The 21,468-nt window shown below is 42.0% G+C and overlaps 1 protein-coding gene across 12 annotated transcripts in view; it reads right to left on the bottom strand.

Annotated features, from left to right (window-relative positions):
* LOC129711967 (rap guanine nucleotide exchange factor 1-like) overlaps positions 1-20,881 on the bottom strand; it is a 122,176-nt gene extending 101,295 nt beyond the window's left edge. For 3 of the 12 annotated variants that reach the window (XM_055660039.1, XM_055660038.1, XM_055660040.1), the window contains exon 1: positions 20,584-20,878. In XM_055660039.1, coding sequence (XP_055516014.1) covers positions 20,584-20,608 — 25 coding nt within the window. In that variant the 5' untranslated portion in view covers positions 20,609-20,878. Of the gene's footprint in view, positions 1-8,464; positions 8,556-20,583 lie in introns of all 12 variants that reach the window. The other 9 variants (XM_055660035.1, XM_055660037.1, XM_055660041.1 and 6 more) reach the window with 5 other exon arrangements.
* Between the last annotated feature and the right edge of the window lie 587 nt (positions 20,882-21,468).

Here is a 21,468-nt window from a genome sequence, read left to right as displayed (position 1 = left end):
CCTATTTTCTATGTTTCTAGCCCAGGCCATCACACAAACCATCGTCCCTTCCAATGACTCAATCTACACTTCACGCACCTCTGTAAGCTCACTTAAAGGATGAATTTCACCCCGGTCACTCCATCTTCTCTCATCGGTAGACTTGGCGACTCCACCGGCCGTGGGCTCTGACCCACGGGGGCTCTGGCCTCACTGACTCTACCCATGGGGCTCCAGACTCGTCTACACGGCAGCCCGCCGGGAGGCGTCTGCCGCAGCTGTCCGCCAGGAGGCGTCTCATGTTTCTTTCCAGCTATGTGCGACTGACTCAGCAACAGGAATTATATGTTGCACACGTCACCCTCAATTTGTTAAGTGGGAAAAGACTGCGATTTGCAATTTGCACAGCTAGTCTAAGCATGCTGGATATCACATGACAATGAGTGAATCAACAACTGTAGCACAGATCTAATCAACACACACAATCTGTGAATAACAACATTAAAAACCTACTACAGCATCCCTAAATAAAAACAAATGTGCAAAGCTACAGGTAGTTGTCATCATACCACACCAAAAGAACTGCAGAACAAGATATTTGTCTACAATCAGTTTACAATAATGTATTTTAAAGAAGCTATTCAGGAACAATGGGTGCGGAATACAGAAAGTAGATACCAAGAAAAATAATGAAATCACAAAGTAATGGGACCTACACCAATATAGTGTTGATGAACCCAAAAATGATTAGATACATAACCACTCAATTTTACCCTTTGATGTTTTCCACCTACAACAAATTTGATTGAAAGGAATGGAATCTAAAGTAATACATTTCAAATTTAAGTAAACATTAATGTAGCTAGTGATTTTAATCCGAAGATAAACTATACAGCAACTTCTTATCTATATTACTAAAAGTCTGATCTTGACCACTTCCTGTTGTTCTGTATATTGATTTTAGAAAAAACACTGCCACTTAAGGCTGTGATTTTTGGCCATCTTACTCAGAGTCCCCCTCCGCTGCGCAGGACAAGAGGATTTTTCCCATCGATGAAAAATGTTGAGATTCTCTCCTGAAGGCCACGCCCCTTCCGGAGGAACTATAAAACCCGGAAGTGTTGAGTGCCTCAGTCAGTCTCTGCAAGATGGAGGAGCGAGAGGGTCATGTCTCTCAGTCTGAGCTGTGAATAACACTGACCACATGTGTACTAAACTGTGAGTGGTTTAACTGACCTGTCAGTGCCCTTAATGTAGTTTGAAAAAAAAGTTTAGAAATGCTAAAGCTGTGTTGCCTTTGTTTTGGAAATGCTAAAGCTGCGTTGCCTTTGGTTTGGAATTGCTAAAGCTGTGTTGCCTTTGGTTTGGAAATGCAAAAGCTGTGTTGCCTAATTAAAGTTGCCTTGCCTAATTAAAGTTGCCTTGCCTTCTATATAATTAAAAGTCTAATCTTGACCACTTCATGTTTGTGCTTAATATTGATTTTAGAAAAAACGCTACCACGAACGGCTGTGATTTTTTGGCCATCTTACTCAGAATCCCCCTCCGCTCATCAGGTGCCGAGGATTTTTCCCATCGATGAAAAATAAAAGAGTTATTAGTGTTTAAAATATGTTGAGATTCTCTCTCCTGTCAAATCATGCCATGAAGGCCACTCCCCTTCTGGTGGGGGTGAGGGGGGCTATAAAACCCAGATGTGTGGGCGTAGCTCAGTCTCTGCAAGATGGAGAAGGGAGAGGTCACGACTCGCTGTCTTTAGTGGCCTTGCACCCTGCTTGAAATGGTATGAAATGGCACTTGAATTTGGTGGCCTTGCACACTGCTTGAAGTGGTAAGAAACTGCACTTGAATTTGGTGGCCTTGCACTCTGCTTGAAATGGAAATTCAAGGAATAGCCGAGAGTCAACTGCCAGCCCACCAGCCGTGAGTGAGTGAGCTGCTAGCACAACAGGCTTGAGCGACTGAGCCGTCAGCACAAGAATCCATTCGGCCCTCTGGAAACCAGTCCCTTCAGCCCACAACACCCATACTAGCACTCCAGAAAGCCCCCCACTGGCAACCAATATTGGAATTGGTGGAGAGGTGGAATATTGCGTTGGGGGACCAGCCCTGCCGTGTGATGCTGGGACCCAACGGGTCCCACTTATTTCAGAATATATCTATAGAATACCCTTGGAGCATGCTTACCGGTTGCATCAGGGCTTGGTTCGGCAACTTGAGCGCCCTGGAGAGGAAAAGACTACAAAAAGTAGTAAACACTGCCCAGTCCATCGTCGGCTCTGACCTCCCTTCCATCGAGGGGATCTATCACAGTCGCTGCCTCAAAAAGGCTGGCAGTATCATCAAGGACCCACACCATCCTGGCCACACACTCATCTCCCTGCTACCTTCAAGTAGAAGGTACAGGAACCTGAAGACTGCAACGACCAGGTTCAGGAATAGCTACTTCCCCACAGCCATCAGGCTATTAAACTCGACTCAGACAAAACTCTGAACATTAATAGCCCATTATCTGTTATTTGCACTTCATCAGTTTATTTATTCATGTGTTATTCATATATTTAGATAATGGTATATGGACACACTGATCTGTTTTGTAGTCAATGCATACTATGTTCTATTGTGCTGAAGCAAAGCAAGAATTTCATTGTCCTATCAAGGACACATGACAATAATCTCTCTTGAATCTTGAATCTCGGAAATGGCAGCTGAGATTTAGTTCAACAATTGATTTTTCTCTTATGGTGTATCAAAATGAATATGATTAACAAGAACACAACATCGCTTGTCAAAATTGCAAAGAGCCTCGAATGAGATAAAAACACAAGTTTGCAAGTAAAAGGGTGAATGCAAAATTTATTGTTGTAAATTTTAAATTCGTTTTTCTCCCTCCTCAGTTTAGGAACCTACATCGAAGGCAATTTCCTTGTTCAACAGGGGAACAAACCCCTTTGTAGAAACATTAAATACATGTAATAGTCTACATGAATCAACCGTCCATGAAGGAATACCAGGACCCAGCAGTAATACAGAATTCACTGTCTGCCTCTCTCCGACTTGCTTCTGATTTACAGGAAATTGGCTGTACCTCTGTTTTTCTTAGGAACCACTCCTCTTTCTCAAAGTTTCAAACTTTTGCTTGGAAATCAATTGCATATTACTGATCTCTGCCACTGCCCAACCCGCACTTAGCATAACTGAAATAATTTCTACTCTTTAAAACACCAGCATATCTCACCCCCACTGGTTCTGTGCAATGGTGCACGAGACGGAACATTTACCCAGATATTTCTTGCAGTTATCAAGGACACAGGAATGAATGCCTATATCAGACATCAAAACGCACAGATGAAACCCACCAATTCAGAAAGAATATGCAGATAATTTCACACAGACCAGTCAGGATTAAGACTGAAATCCAATCTAAATGGCAGCACAATGGTGCAGTTAGTGGAGAAATGCCTCACGGTGACAGAGACCCACGTTCAATCCTGACCTAGGGTGTTGTCCATGTAATTTGCATGTCCTCCCTATAACCCCGTGAGTTTCCTACAGAGGCTTTAGTTTCCTCCCACATCCCAAAGAAACGCGGGTTAATTGGTCACAGTAAATTAGTCCTTCACAAAGATGGCGCCTGTCTGTGGCAACATTTTGCCAGCAGCTCAGCAAAAAATCATCAAATATAGTAGCGTTCAGGTTACCTACATCCAAGAAACAGCAGAAACCAGCACTTTAACTGACATGCTGCAAATGCATTTAAACTCAGCAAAGGAGCTGACGACTGTAAAGGAATTCCTGATCGCAGGGGAATCCCCTACCTTGCGGAGGATCGTAGGAACAGTAATACAGTACCTGGAAACATTGGGGAGGCCTCCATTGTGTCCGGAATCGTTGCCGGCGGGCAGGACTACGTCAGACTGAAGCACAAGGGACTACGACCCCCTCTCCCTACCATCCTACTGACCAACGTTCAATCATTGGAAAATAAAGTGGAGGACTTAAGGTCAAGGCTGCTTTAACAAAGGGAACAGAGGGAATGTTCTGTGCTCTGTTTCACAGGGACATGGCTCACCCCCAGCTCCCCAGACTCGGCCGTCCCGCCTGAAGGTGTCTCCATCCATCGTATGGACCAAACACAGGCATCTGGGAAAGGGCGAGGTGGGGCAGTCTGCCTCATGGTCAACTCTGCGCGGTGCTCAGACATGGAAGTTCTGTCTAACTCCTGCTCTCCGTACCTGGAGCATCTGGTGAAGTGCCACCCCTTCTACCTCCCGAGGGAATTCATCTCCACCGGGCAGGCGGGGGGGAGACCCGCAATCTCTGCCGAACCGCCACCGGACCGTACCTGGTCTCGTCCCCCCCATCCCAAGTGTCCCATCCCTGCCTGGGGGGGGGGGGGGGGGGGCTGGCAGCCGGAGACGTCCGGACCGACGGCTTCCAGGCCCAGTGCGGAGAGGCGCCAACCCCAGCCCCTCCCGCCGGGCCAACCGACAGCCAGGACCGGCAACACCAGTGGCCCCAGACCCACAGCCAGCGCCAACTCCAGTCCAACCCCGCTCCAACTCCAGAGGAACCCGCTCCCCGACTAGCCAGTTTGCCCACGGCCTCAGCCGCTACCCCAAGTACAAGCTGTACCGTGCACACCACCAGCTTCTGTCCCTATGATACCCGTTGCCACTTCATCCACAACCCCGAGGAGGAGCGAGGGCCTCCGGTCTCGCCTCGGCCTCCTCCGGCCCGGCGCTAGAATGGGCCGAACTGCAGGCTGCCTGCAGCCCCGACCTGGAGTTGGAACTGGCCCAGAGTCTCGGCTGGGCAAGGGTGGGGGAGCAGGTTGCAGCTGCTGCCAGCACCACCATCACCAACAGTACCTACAGGTCGAGCGGACGCCCGCAGCCCCAGCTCCGCGATGTTGGGAGTCGGCGGCCACAGCGCTCCGGAGCTTGCTGCACGGCGACCCGGTAAGGCATTGCCCGCTCCCCGCCTCTCCGACCAGGTAGGGGACTAAGAATTAAAGTTTCCCCCTTCACCCCCCCCCACCACATAAAATCCCTCCAAACTAACTGACTAACATTTAAGCAATGATTTACAATGATTCCCCGGTCTCCGGGGAGGAGGCAGCAGCTCCAGACTTTTCAAGCCGCCCGCACTACCTACATAATCTACGCTAAAAATCTTCCATTCCGAAATCCGAAAAATTCCGAAATCCGAGAAGTGTCTGGTCCCAAGGCTTTCGGATAAAAGGTTGTGGACCTGTAATTATATATATTTTTTTTTTAAAGGCCGAGAGAGTGCCGAATACCATGGGATCAAGAGAACCAGCTACCAACATACAAGGGTATATAAATCCAACAGCATTTATTTTGCTCAACATTGCATTCATCCAAATTGACTTCCAAACATTCATGAAACATCATTCAAATTAATTATAGACACAAAATGCTGGAGTGACTCAGCGGGTCAGGCAACATTTCTGGAGAAAATGGATCGATGACGTTTCGGGTTGGAATCCTTCTTCAGAACCAAAATGTCACCTATCCATTTTCTCCAAAGAAGTTACCTGATCTGCTGAGTTTAGTTTAGTTTAGAGATATCGGGCGGAAATAGGCTCTTTGGCCCACCGAGCCCACACCGACCAGCAATCCCCACACACTAACACGATCCTACACACTAGGGACAATTTACATTCATAACCAAGCCAATTAACCTGTACATCTTTGGAGGAAACCGAAGATCTCGGAGAAAACCCACGCAAGTCACGGGGAGAACATACAAACTCCATACAGACATCACCTGCAGTCATGATCGAACCCGGGTCCCTGGCGCTGTAAGGCAGCAACTCTACCACTGCACCACAGTGCCGCCCCCCCATTGTGTTGCGTCTATCTTTGGTATATACCAGCATCTTCAGTTCCTTACTACATTATACCATTCATATTAATAATTTAAAATTGAGAGACTTTTAGATAGGTACATGAATATGCAGGGATATATATGGATTACATGCAGGCAGAAGGGATTTGTTTCATTTGGCATCATGTTCAGCACAGACAATGTGGGCTGAAGGGCCTGTTCCTGTCCTATACTGTTCTATGAAACATTGCCAGAGATGTCAAAAATTATCTCGTCCCCCTCCCCCATCTTCCCAACTATTCTGCTCTACAACTCCAGTTCCAACCAAGAGGAGGATACCAGCTGCTAGAAATATTTCTGAGGACTAGAATAGTTTTATAAAAGTATTTCTAATGGCAAGGAGCTCAAAAAAAAAAAAATCTGGTCCAATTTCGTACTTCCACACAATACAGTCAATATTAGTAAGAATAACCAGAAGTAGTATTTACAGATTAATACTTAGGTCAACCTATGCTCTCAGCTCATGAATAATTGAGTGGTTCCATTTATGCCAATGTACTTACAATAAAGTGTAATACTTTGACTCAAGAGAATGCTACACTGAAATAGTTACAACTTTTTGAAAACAATAAAAGACAGCAGTATAAAAAAAATGGACTGAAATACAGGCCCAGGCTATTATTTTGTTTTATGGGCAATGTCACACAAAGAGAGCAGCACTGCAAGGAATTCGCTGTCTATGAAAGCCAGCGACCCAGTTTCGATACGGACCTCCAGTGCTGTCCATGCGGAGTTTGTATACTTTTTCCGTCACTGCATGGGCTTTTTCTGGGTTTGCCAGGTTTCACCCAAAAACATGTTCTTCATTAGGTTCACAAAAATGCTGGAGAAACTCAGCGGGTGCAGCAGCATCTATGGAGCGAAGGAAATAGGTGACGTTTCGGGCTGAAACCCTTCTTCAGTTTCGGCCCGAAACGTCACCTATTTCCTTCGCTCCATAGATGCTGCTGCACCCGCTGAGTTTCTCCAGCATTTTTGTGTACCTTCGATTTTCCAGCATCTGCAGTTCCTTCTTGAATTCTTCATTAGGTTAATTGGCTACTGCAAATTGCCAAGTATAGGTAGCCAGTGAGAGAATTAGGCAATGTTTCATGTGCATGTGTGGTAGGTAATAGAGAAAGAAGTGGGGAGTGTGATTTCTTTGTGAGCGGCACAGACTATACGAGCCAATGGCCTCCCATGTTGTAAGGAAATATAATTAGAGAAAATGGAAATAAACAGAGTTTTTTTGGAGCTCAAAGGACTCTACTCAAATCTGGTATTTGAAACCTTCAAAAAATTTGTGGCATCTTGCAACAGCTCACTATACAATGAAATCAGATGGCAGAATCATCAAATGTGCAATCTAAATAAAAGATTTTAATAAACCATGTACAGAAAGTGAAATAAAAATTGAGGAAACTGAATTATTCAAGACAAGATTTCTTTATTTTTTACTTCAAAATTCTAACTATGATCAACATTGAGACTAAATAATTATTAAATTTCCATGACTAGAGGAGTTACCTTAACTTCAATGCCTTATCTAAGGCAGTGTTGGAAAAAGTTATTCTTAACGGAAACTGGCTCTTTGGCCCATCTTGCCAATGCCGATCAGGATGCCTACACATCTTTCTGTCCATGTAGAGCTCCAGTGTCTTTTGAACACTGTAATTGTACCCACCACCCACTGTGTGAAAGAAATTACTCTCAGGTCTCTTTTAAATCTTTCCCTTCTCACCTTACACTGTGCCCTTTCATTTTAAACTCCCCTACTTGTAACACCATGTCCCAGATACTGTATTCAAAGTCTTAACTAATGGAGGAAGACATCCAAATGGCTTCTTCACCAATCACTTGCACAGTTGTAACACAATGCCTCAACTAGTGCACTCAATGCCTTAACTGATGAAGGAAGTGATCCCAAATGCCTGCTTCGCACCCCGTTTATCTTTTTCACCACTCTCAGATAACCAGGTACCTGTACACTTTGTCTCTCGGTTCTCTGTTCTCGCTCCAGGGCACTTCCACCTACTATGCAAGTCCTGCCTTGACTTAACTGGCAAAAATGCAACACCTCTCATTTGTCACAGTGAAATGGCATCTTCCATTCCTTGGCTAACTTCCCCAGTTCATCTAGATCGTGCTGCAAACTTAGATCAACTTCTTCCCTGTCCTGTGAAAGGAGGAGGAGCAGAACAGCAATTTTAGGATCTATGTTTAATTGTACATGCATTGTATATGCATATTCAAGAGGTTACCAATTGATTTTCCAATATTATAGCGAGCTGTTAGCTTCAGAGTTATGTCCAAATCAAAATTTAGTTCATCACCACAATTGCCAGCATTGGTTACCCATTAAATAGGTTACTCATTAAAAAGCATACAGTGAGACCTGGCAAAAATAACAGAAATATGTAATTATGAACATTAATATGCCATCCATTATTGGGGTAATTCCAATTGCATACCAGATGCTACTAACATCATGTTCATTGAATTCTATAATTTACTAATTTCAATATCTTGAACATTAGCATAGTAAGTTTGATCTTGGCGACAGATGATTCAAACAGTGAAATGCTATACTCACGATCTGGTTTGAATTTCATTGGTTGCAACTTGTAGGGTCAATTTGCTCTATTTCCAGAATTGCCATTGACACATTCGTATTCATTTCTCTTCTATTTTAAAACAAATTTTTAAATGTTAGACTAGTTACCTTCTTGGATACATTAAGGGCAAACACATACTTGACCCCACTGATATTTTAGGATCCTGAGACATACAAAACCATCTGGAATAAATCTATTTTTCTCAGATTCACGTAACTTTTTTGAAAAGAAAATATTCAGGTGGTCAAACAGCATCGATGGAAGGAGAAACAGTTCAAATTTTAGGTCAATAACTTTCTATCAAAACTAGGAAAAGCCAGAAAACAAACAAGTTTTAAATTGAAAAGGAATGGGATCTAAAGGACAAAGGGGGCATCTGAGATAAGGTAAAAAATGAACAGTCTAATAAAACAGTCTCCGGTGCTGGCAAACATAGTTGATCTATCCCGAGGTGTTATAGATAAAGGAAGATGGAGGACAGCGAGACATCACAATCTCTCCACTTTATCTATTTATCTCTCTTTATCTCTCCACATCACTGTCTATATATCACGTTTCCCTTATCTCTAACCAGTCTGAAGAAGGGTCTCGACCTGAAATGTCAGCCATTCCTTCTCTCCAGAGATGCTGCCTGTCCCGCTGAGTTACTCCAGCTTTTTGTGTCTATCATCACAAAACAATGTTGAAAACACAAGATACAGAACCCTGCAGATACAGGAAATCAGAAATAGAATGCTAGAACTACCCACGAGGTCAGAGTGCACCTGTGGAGCGAGAAAGACTGAATTAAAAAAGTTTTAAGTTGATTGTTTTCACCATTGAAGGCCAGTGCATGAGGCCAAAGATAGAGTAAGCAGAGAATTAAAGTGGCAGGCAACCTCAGGATCAGCTTTGAGGACTGAATAGAGGTGTATTGCAAGCCAAAGAGCACAATCTGCAGATGACTTGTTCAATGTGGAGGAGGCCACATTGTAAGCACCAAATGCAGTATACCAAATAAATCTAAGGGATTTGCAGCTCCACATCAAAGGGGACAATAGCAGAACTGCAGGAATCGAAACTGGCAATCTTGATGGTCCTGTTAATACATTTTCCCTCTACCCTAGTCAAATCTTACAAGAACTGGTGAGGAAACAATCATCATTGGAATAGATGAAAGACTGGGAAAACTGAATTCTTAGAAGAAATAGTGTGAAAGGAGGCACAATCGCGATTGTTATGGAGTCTCCCTCTCCTTGTCATATCTCTTCCCATTCACATCAACAGCACCTCTTAGGCCCTCCTCCAACCCATGTCTGTAATCCCCAGGTTAAAACTGGCAATCTAAGGAGATCCAATTCCTCTGCAAATTCATCTCACACTACAATGGTTTGAAAAACCTTCACTTTTTCCTTTCACAGAGACTCAATAAATCTCCGTCTGCATCACTCGCCTTAATGAAGCAGAACCCTTTGTCAATTCTGCAATTTCACCATTAACTACATTTGCTTACTCCTAAACAGGGCTTAACTATGGGAACCCACATGGGTCCAAGTACCCCAGGTGCGGTTTCACCACGGCCCTGTACAACTGCAGTAGGACCTCCTTGCTCCTAAACTCAAATCTTCTCGCAATGAAGACCAACATGCTTCTTCACTGCCTGCTGTACCTGCATGCTTACTTTCAGTGACTGATGTACAAGGCAACCCTGGTCTCGTTGCACCTCCCCTTTTCCTAATCTGACACCATTCAGATAATAATCTGCCTTCCTGTTCTTGCCGCCAAAGAAAATAAATGGATGTGAAAGATCATCAACCTGCAATGTGAACAGTTTATTTTCCTCTCTCCATCACATTCTCCCTGATTTGCTGGGTATTTTCACCATTTTCCTTTATTCCGATTTCAAGCAGCTTCACTGTTCTATGACACAAATTGGTTTCATTTTGTTCTCTCTCTTTTGTCCATATTCATCTCCCTCGATTTACACTTATTCTGCTGCAATTACATGCCTTCAATGCTCTTTTAGAGCTAACACCACCACAAGTTGCTTAATTTAGTCTGTTGGCCTCCACCCTCTCATGGGTATTTCCTTTGTTCTTCTACCCCTCCTCGCTCACTTACATCATGCTTGTTTACTAATTTATCCTAGAAGAAAGATTATTGACTGAAAATGTTAATTCTGTTTCTCTCCCCAGATATGCCATCTGATTTGCTGAGTATTTCCATTTTTACATTTCAGATTTCTGCTATTTGCAGTTTTATGCTTTTATTAGACAAAATTGTATTTTTTACCCCCATCAAGTACAATTGCGAGAGAGCAAAAGTAAATCACTTGACAAGTACAAGTGGGGTGGAGGACACAAAATAAGACAATGATTCAGGAACTGTGAAATTGAGTATTCCCACAATTCAGCAAGGACTGTGTAGGAATGACCTGCAGATGCTGGTTTGAACAGAAGAGAGACACAAAATACAGAAGTTACTCAGCAGGACCAGCAGCATCTCTGGAGAGAAGGAAAGGGTCAAGACCCTTCTTCAGACCGTCTATATTCAGCAAGGACTGTTCACTTAATAACGACCCCAATTAAAAAAATCTTGAATACTAAAAACTGTTGGAAGTGTCATTTATAAATGCCCCTTTATTTCCTCACATTGTCTAAATGGATGTCTAAATGTGCTTTTGCATCACCCAAGATTCAAGCACAGCAATAATTACAAAAACATTCCAGTGCCAGCAATAAATAAATAAATAAATATTTATATATATATTAATTATAGCAGTAGTAGTCCATAAATATATATATATATAAATATATTTATATTTATTTATATATTTTTTTTTTTAAACAGATTTATGGACCACTACTACTCAACATGGAAGTCAAAGTTCTGAAAGATGTGAATGTATGTGGGAATTCCTGAAAATATCAATATAGGCATGAGAAAATGTCACTGTTCAAATAAGCAAATGTGACACATTCCAAATTAAATGTTGTACTTTAACACAATCAGTTTCAAAATATGGCATACTGATTCATTCTGTTACTTAAACCAATTGATTTAACTTCAAATTGTCAACACAAACATTAACCTGTCTACTTCACTGATGATCCCTTCAGTGAAATTCTGCTGAGTACCATAATCATGAGTATTTACATCAAAAACGACAGTGATGGCGTCATATAATAGGTGGAGCCCAAGGATTGTTCAGCGGGGAGGACCCGAGGTAATAGAACATAGAACAGTACAGCACAAGAACAGGCCCTTCAGCCCAGAATGTCTGTGCCAAACCCTACTTTTATCTGCCTGCACACAAAAATCCATATATCCCTGCATTCCCTGTATATCCATGTGCCTATCCAAAAGTCTCTTAAATGCCGGTATCGCACCCGATTCAAGCACCACCACTGGCAGCACGTTCCAGGCACTCCTTTAAACTTTGCCCCTCACCTAATGTTGCAGGAGCAATAAGGAAAGACGTTGCAGATGATTCCCTATCACCAACTGGATGGAAGCACTGGTGTTCCATGTTGCATAATGGAAGAGCACTAGAGAAGGGTGAATATTTCATATAACATATCAGACAGATTGAGATGGTAGAGTGGGGACATTTCCAATCACAGGCAAAAACATGCCATTTATGACTGCCAAGTAAGTGATGCTTTGATGGGATAGAGAACTAAAATAAAATCCAACTGGAAAATATTGACAATTATTTGGTAATGGCAGCGTGTGCAAGGGGTTTGGCCTGAATTAGGTGGTTTTGGATAAGGATATAATTTCCAACAGCAGTGGGTCAGCGCCGATTGAAAAAAAAACTATAGTGACAATGACAAATAAGGTTGGAGGAAGACAGTACATAAGTCCTCGTTCTTCTCCATTGTCAGAGTGAGGCTAAACGCAAATTGGAGGAACAGCATCTCACATTTCACTTGGGCAGCTTACAGCTCAGTGGTATGAATAATGAAAGAGCGCACAAAACTGGGAACAACTTCTTCCCCTCTGTTCCATAAACTAGGGTACTTCCATAAGCTAGGGTACTGTCTGATTCACCTCTACCCCATTGTGGTCATTGGAATTTGTCTATGGAACTGATGCACTACATTGCTGAGAACTATATTCTCCACTCTATATCTTCCCCTTTGCTCTAGCTATTGTACTTATTTATTGTAGATCGATCTGTTTGGATAGCTTACAAGACAAAGCCTTTTCTGTACCTTGGTACACGTGACAGAAATAAGCCTAGTCCAAAATAAACTGGCAGCATTTATAATGCAAGTAGCCAGGAAAACAAGATGTTAAAAACAGCAGTATTAGAACACCTTTAGGGCATAAATATTTGTAACAAATTACACATGTAATGCCACATCCTCCAAGAGCAAGGCTTGCTCATTAGGAAATCATTGCAATATACTTTTTCTTTACAGAAAGAGAAAGTAAAGTGTTGCTTAACAGCCCATTCTGGGCACCACCCAGTTTGGCTACTTTTATGCCTCCTGGCTACTTGTATTCTATACCATGCATGATAACTACTGTACTAGGATAGTATCGTGCTAAGCATACAACAGTAACACAAGTTCAACGTAAAACATTAATGGCATATTGTTAGTGTGAAAGAAAGCAAAAATTCACACAATCGCACATTTTAATAACTCTTTCACAGATGGAGAGAACCAATTAATGCTGCTCATGTTAGCTACTCAGAATCTTTCTTTTTACATTTTGAGAGTATATACAAGTTATAAATGGAATTAAGGAAGTATTTACAATAGATTTGAACACAACTAAGAATGTAATAGGAGGATAAAAGGCTCTAGTGCCTTGGACAAATCAACAACATGTTTACTTTAATGTACTAATCCTCTTAAGTATGATTAAAGGTTAAAAAGTTGATTACACCAACTATCAGTTATTTAGCCAACAAATAAAGTTCCTGTAAGAACAGAATTTCATTATTTGCATGAAAATGCTCCTTGTTTTCTTATTTGAATATCTAATTAATCTCTCTAATTTATGGTTGGAACTGTGGAACATTAGTTTCTTGAAGATTGAGAAAATCATGGAACAGCACAGGTTGTGCAGAAATGTGGGAATTTGAAATGTTCAAACCTTCGGTGTTACTATTCAGCAAGCAGAGGAGCTGATAGAGACCATTTACGGAATCACTCTGATTCCATGAAAATAAAGTCTATTGAACTCTAAACTCCCTTTATTGAACTCTAAACTCTAAATGCCTTTTCCAAACTCCCAGGACAATTAAATACAAACAGAACAAACAAAGCACTGTGAATATAAACAAATAGAATGAAGTTGCCTGAAAATGGAGGAATGCTACAGTAGGGCGTGAGAGTGCGTTCCACTGACAGATGTGGATAATGTCACCAGAGGGAGAGGCTTGAAACTTTTCATCAGGCTGCCAAGAGACTAAGCCTTAAGTAGTGAAAGATAGATTTATTACAACTGACCAAGCCTTACTGTCACACTCTGAGAAACTCATTGGTGCCTACACGAAAAAGTGAGGAAGTATGGCTGTAACCCAGACTTGCCATTAAAGTATCCCGAAACAAAGGTTCAATGAATCACACTTGAGATAAGATGTGTAGTAATAACTGTTAATCAGACTGGACATTTTCTGCTCTCTTCTGAAAATAAATTTCTCACTCACCTTTGTCACTCTTAGTTGCAATATTCCCCCTTTTTACCACCTAATCTTCAAATATACTACCTTGCTTCGTTCTCAGTATAAAACATTTTCAATACCAATACAAATTATTTACTAATAATTTAATACAAATCTTCACTTCCATGCACTTTTTAACTTGCTAATCAAAAGGTTCAGGAAAGCTATTCCCAACACTGCCTATTCAACACCTTTGATTTATATAGTTCCCTCTTGCCCTTTTCATTTGGTGGCTTGACACAAATACGATTTAGAAAAAATGTTCATATTGGCTATGTATAATCTCTGGAAGTTTTTACATGTTTGTCTTAATAGTCAGAGCACTATTCCACATTCCAGGCCAGTAAGTCAATGTTGCAACAGAATCTATTTTTGGCCATAAATTTAACTCCAATTCTGCCATGGGAATTTTCAATGTAACTGCCAAGGACAGCAAGTACATCAATACTCCTGTTTACAAGAACAAGGGAGTAGGATCGACATAATAAACAGCAAAGGAGAGATCAGTTTGCAGCACCAAACTGAATTTTGAACATTGCATTTATACTGGTTTAAAAAAAACAGAACTAAACTCCATGTGTTTGCTACTGAGCCATGAACAATTGGAACACAAAAGGACTCCTGACAATATAACAATTATTTGTGCAAAAATAGGGCAAGAATGGATCAGACTTTAGCTGGAAACTTACAACACCCTTGTATCAATCAACACTTTCAGAAGAGGCATAGGAAATGCATAAACGCTGCAATAATGACAGTAATTTTATCTCATTTCATCATAACATACCTAAAGTTCAACGTTTGAAAATTCTTCCCTCTTGAAGGCCAATGTATACATACTCATCCAAAGAGAACAAATGAAAGTTAAAAACAGCTTCAGAATTAACTGAAAGCATGAACTGTTAATGTGTGACAAATTCAGTAGAAGGGCCCCCGATTCAAAAAGTCACCTGACCATTCCCTCCAAAGGTGCTGCCTGACCTGCTGAGTTCCTCCAGTAAAACATAAGATGCACAAAGTGCAAGTTGATCCTTTGTGCATTTTATGTTTTACTGGTGGAACGCAGCGGGTCAAATATGCTGGCAACATATCGGGAACATAAAGAATGTTGTGCAGATACAAGTTTTAAAAAAAACTCAAATGTACAAATGCTGGAAAAGGAAATTAAAAAATAGAATAGGCTAGTCAGATGGTATCTGTGCAAAGAGAAAAAGTCCACGTTTATTAGGTGCAGGAGTAGGCCATTCGGCCCTTCGAGCCTGCACCGCCATTCAATATGATCATGGCTGATCATCCAACTCAGTATCCCGTACCTGCCTTCTCTCCATACCCCCTGATCCCCTTAGCCACAAGGGCCACATCTAACTCCCTCTTAAATATAGCCAATGAACTGGCCTCAACTACCCTCTGTGGCAGAGAGTTCCAGAGATTCACCACTCTCTGTGTGAAAAAAGTTCTTCTCATCTCGGTTTTAAAGGATTTCCCCTTTATCCTTAAGCTGTGACCCCTTGTCCTGGACTTCCCTAGCATCGGGAACAATCTTCCTGCATCTAGCCTGTCCAACCCCTTAAGAATTTTGTAAGTTTCTATAAGATCCCCTTTCAATCTTCTAAATTCTAGAGAGTATAAACCAAGTCTATCCAGTCTTTCTTCATAAGACAGTCCTGACATCCCAGGAATCAGTCTGGTTCAACCCAAAGACCATCCTCAGAAGTCTGTTTAACACTGGTTTGCTCTTTGACTGCAATCCACGCATTTATTTACATTTCTAAGCAGGATTGTGAGAATTACCAGAAACAACAGCTTAGAAGGCATTCCCATGCTTTAATAATAAATGATTAAAAGGAACTAGTTAACATGACAAGTATTGCATAACACAGTTTACTTCTGGTGAGGCATGGAGACAGAACACATTGTTTAAAATATAATTCAGCATCCACAAGGGGCTATTCCAGTCATTTAATGCATAGTAGAAAAGTCAATGAAGTGAAAACTGGTGAAAAGACCACTTAATCAGCAAAGGGAGCAACGTCACCAAAGAATTTCAGCTATTCCTAATTTATCTTGCATTTGAATTGAGACATTTCTATATAACTCAATAAAAGTATTGCATGGAGGGCAACAAAGATAACAGATTAGACTGCATCAAATAGTTAATAACAATCTCAAATTATTCAAGAATATTTTTTTATCACAGCAGAGAAACTCTGAAATAAACAGCAATAATTTTACTAAGGGATATTATTCTGCTGAAATGTACGTTTAATTAAACAATGCGACAGGCCCATCAATCAGTCTCTGCCCTTTTAAAACCAACCCAGATATGTGCCCTTAAGGCTGCACAGAAAAGCATTTGAAAGAAAGTGTGAGAAATTAGGATACAGATGCAATTCTGAATCATAATATACATATTGGGAAGTTCTCAGTTCAATAAAGTGGAAACTGAGTTCTGGAAGGATGTGGTAATTCTGACAAAATTAAAAGGAAATGAAAGTTCATGAAGGCTTTGGCAACTGTGGGATAATGTTTAGTTGAAAAGTGACAGGAGCAGAAACGATTGTGGCCTTCAATGCAAATCACTGAAGAGGCCCATACATAAAAGAAGAAAAAGAGAATCAAAACTATTTGCATTTTACATTGTGAAATTATAATGGGGCTTTATTTCTATGAAAGAATGTTACTGGGTCAATTGCAAAGTCAAACCAGTCAGTATGGTCTCTGATATTGATGAGTTTTGGATTATATAATACCATACATTTGTTTGGAAAAGTCCAGGAAGAAACAAATCTGTCTCCATTATAAAAGGTACACTGGAAGAGCTTCAGCTTAATTTGCTGACAGGAGAACTATAGCCAATAAATGGCTTCATTCAAATGATCAAAGATGCGAGTAAACTACATTTTAAATGTTTTTAACCCAATTTTCCAAGATGCTAGATGTATCCTGCAGAATTTCTAAACTGTCTGGACGGAAACTGGATCTCCGCTCTAAATTAATGTATTAGTCAAAATGTTCTCAAATAAACTAACTATTTTCTCAATGACCAATCTAGAATTCATATTGCCAGCCCAGCATCTCTCACTGACAAGACTCATGACCCATTGTGATCCATCTGCCTAAGCCACCACAACCTAAAAACAGGAAGAAAGCCATAAGGACCCCTGTGGAGTGTTCTCTGACACCCCACAAGGAGCCCCTTGCCTTTTTGACTGACTATAACATTCGTAACTTTATGGCCACCTGCCAGAATTTAGGTTTCTCCAACTAGATTGATGTGTATTGGACCTGTGGAGCCCAGTGCCACCTCGCACCTTTTAACTAGAAATTAATTCCTACAATAAAGGGTACAATGTACATATTAACAAACACATTCCCACTTTAGGTCAACCCTGATCATTAAAAAAAGTAAATAAAAATGCAATGATAAGAGTTTAGATTTGTGTCTCTGATGTACTTTGTTAAGCCCATCCCACACATGTCCTTGGCACGCTAATTATACGACCTTGTCATCGCGTTGAGGTGCGACGGTCCCGCGAGAATCTTGCGCAACTTCATGCGACTGCACAGCCGTCTGGAGCGCGTGACGTCATTTGAAGATGGACACAAAATGCAGGAGTAACTCCGCGGGACCGGCAGCATCTCTGGAGAGAAGCAATGGGTGATGTTTGCACCCATTGCAATAAGATTGTTTGGCTCTGAATACACTAGACGCCAAGAATTATCGTACAAAACCAAATCTGCCACACACACTTTCTGTTGACATATTTACTGCTATACAACTTTGTAGATTTTTACAAGTTGGACAATAGAGTGCAAGGCAAGGATTGGGAATAGATACGAATAAGTAACAACAATTAATCATCTATTTACATCATATCCAAGTTCAAAAGACAGATCACAAAACAAAATTACTACATTTTTTGATGCTTCAGTCTTGATATTTTCCAAGGATCTGGAAGTTCCAACTGTCATATTTGAAAAAATACTACAAATTGGATAATGCACTTCCTGAAGCTGTCCGGCAGATCAAGAGCTGGTAAATTTTGACAGTTTTATAACCAACTTTTAATACAGCACAGCTACCCGAGATCAAGAAAAGATTCCAGTAACAAACTAAATCATAATTTTGAAACAAGGTGTGTTTAATATGAAACAAAGGCCTCCTTAACATCATTATAGTACGTTTTTAGTTTGCCCCTCATTCTCTTACATTTATTCCCAATCCATGGCTTTCCAGTGCTTTTTTAATCTAAAATACACATTTGAATATCATTTATCTTACCAATTACATTCTGACAAACTATTTATGATACCCAAAAATACATCGTAATTTTTGCTTAGCTTAATCCACAACAGGCATTTCTAGGAAATATTGGATTTGGGTCCTCCTGTGCATTTCATCTATATCTTCAGCTTGTGCCTCCCACCTAAAATGTTAATTTTCTACCCAACTGCTCCTTTTGCTCAGCCAAACCTTCTGAAGTATTAAAATTATGCTCCTTGATGCTTACCAAATCCTTTACCATTTCAATGTCCTTTCTACAAATTCAATATTATATTCCATGTCCAAATCCAAAACATCAACACCAACAGCCGAAAAGTCAGCCAACCCTAAACCGTGCACACAGCTTTCAACTCATCGATTCATATTTATCTCATGGATTTTCCAGCAAACTGCCCGTCCATGTTGCAACATGTCTTATATTACACAGCTGTACTTTTTTTTTAAAGAAAACATGAAAAATATTTGAACAATTTTTGGTATCAGAGTCAGCATCGTCCACCCTACTACAATATCATTTTCAAAGAAAATATGCCCCACTTCATCCACTTCGTATTTGATTAGATACATTTCAAATAAAAACTTCAAATCCAATGCATAATTTTAGGACAACAATTAAGAAAGTAAATCAAACGTTTTCACTAAAATTAAATGAAGACACTAACTTCTATTCACTTGTAGAAATTCAATACGCATCACTAAAAGAACATGAAAAATATACAAAATCTGACCATATGCGAGGAATCAAACATAATCATACAGTAAAAATTTAATCAATTATACAATGTAAAGAGTAACACCAAAACTACAGGAAAGCAAATTTCATCTTATAAAAATGTAATCTAAATGTACTTCGAAAAAAAAAATACGGCCCCTGCTCCCCCTTCCCCATCTATCTGAAAGAGGGTCATGGATTGCAAGCAATTCAATATTATCAGATTTTAAACTTCGCACTCACTTTAATGAAAGCTTTTGACATAGTGAGTGATATGGCCACGCTGGCTTGAACAATGTCTGCTACCACTATTTGAAACTTAATTACAGAGGCACTCAAGTTAATTTGATAAAACCATGTGCAATACGAGTTACCCAACCTCCGAGTGGCACATTTCTGGGATATTACTGAGAAAAATTAAAGTCACTGCAAAGTCAACAGTTTATCTCATATTTTTTCAGGGCGACAACTGTCCAGCATTGGTGACCTCATGCTATCTCCTTTACATTCCTCGGATTTCTCTTGACAAACTCCATATGCTGCTGCTGATCCGCTACCTCCCTACCAAGGAAAATGAACTTAAAATATTCTGTTGACATTGATATGGGAACTAAATTATGCCAATTAATAAGCAAATACAATGGCAGCCTCCAATCCTGCTCTGCCCTTGGCTCATTTAAACTTAACGAAAAATTCAACTGAAATTATGGATTTAGTGTGACAGAGGAAAAGAAGATGTGATGCTGACTGAATCAGAGATGGAACAATCTTGTCACATGGAGTTGAATCACTGCAATGTACATAGCAATGTACAGACAGCACCGGACATCAACGCACAAACATGCAGTAATGTCACGAAGTCTGCATCCACCTCCCCATAAATCAGTGGCATCTGCAAGATAGCCAGAGGAAGGGTGGCTGGAATGACGGGGTGATCATTCCTCCCCTTCTCCTTCACTTGCGCAACACATCTCTCTGAACTTCCCAGACCGTCTTCTCACCCCATCACCGCCCCTCATTCATCTTTCTCTCCCAGGAGAGCCGCTGGCGATGCTCGATGCATTGAAGCATTCAGGCAGGGGGCGTGTGACATGATTACAGCCCGGATGCCACCGGCGCAAAGCTGCTCCCCTGACCGACTCTTACAATATCAGCGCGTCCCGGTGAGTGACGAGCGACTCTGCCGGAGAGGAATGTACTGGCACCCCCCCATCCCCCGAGAGTGGCAGTAGTACACTTCCCCGCAATGTCAATGATTATAGACGTGATGTAAATAAATAAATAAGTGATGCGCCAGAGCAGCTGAACGGGGACCCCGAGGCCTACCGAGCACCAGGAGCCTCGGACTCTCGTGCGGACAGAGGCAGCCCGGGTCCCCGCTCGGGGCTCTGTGACCTTCATGGCCCGGTCCCCGGGCCCTCCGATGGCGCCCGTCCCTCACCTGGTTTCTCCAGCTTGCCGGACATTTCCCGGCCCCGGCCCTGGCCGCGCCGCTCCCGCCGGACAGCCCGCGCTCACTCGATCCCCATCGTGTCGCGGCGCCGCGGCTGTGCCCGCTCCACCAACGGCCAGGGTGAGGTGAGGTGAGGATGCCGCGGTCTCTCTCTCGCTCGCTCAGCCCCGAAGTTACAGCAGCGGGAGGACGGCACCCACAGAGAAGGACTTTTAAAAAAGAAAAGCCCGTCTGAAGGCTGAGCCCGCCCCGATCGGCCGCCACAGCGCGCCCAGAGCCGCCACACCGCCCCTGCGGGTAGGAGGTTGGAACTACCCGTGACTCGCCCAGCGGTCGACGCACCGCACCGCACCGCCCCGCCCCTGTGGTAGGAGGCTGGAACTACCCGGGACTCGCCCAGCGGTCGACGCTCCGCACCGCCCCTATGGTGGGAGGCTAGAATTACCCGGGACTCGCACAGCGATCTACCCAAAGATCATATAGCGGAGCTATAGGTCGCCCCTGCGGGTGGGAGGTTGAAACTACCGGAGCTATAGGTCGCCCCTGCGGGTGGGAGGTTGAAACTACCGGAGCTCGCTCAGCGGTCGCCCACATCGTCCCTGGGGGTGGGAAGCTGCAACCATCCTGCCTCGCCTCCGCCGCCAGCGCGCCAAATTGTCTAATTCTTTATTACAAAGTAAACAAATTAAGAAATCTCCAGCATTTTCTGTATTTGTTTGATTTCTAAATATATTTTACTGTTTTTCGTTAAAGTCCACCTTTAAAATAGAAGTCGTGTGGACGGGTGATCGATGGTTGACGTGAACCCTATGAACACGTTTCCGTGCTGTATTTCTTTAAAAAATGTCTCCTCTCTTCAATAAACCTTTCATT

The sequence above is a fragment of the Leucoraja erinacea genome, chromosome 31 (genome assembly GCF_028641065.1).
Source record: "Leucoraja erinacea ecotype New England chromosome 31, Leri_hhj_1, whole genome shotgun sequence".
Classification (NCBI taxonomy): domain Eukaryota; kingdom Metazoa; phylum Chordata; class Chondrichthyes; order Rajiformes; family Rajidae; genus Leucoraja; species Leucoraja erinaceus.
Note: the sequence above shows the minus strand (reverse complement) of the source record. Positions and strands in the feature narration are given on the sequence as shown.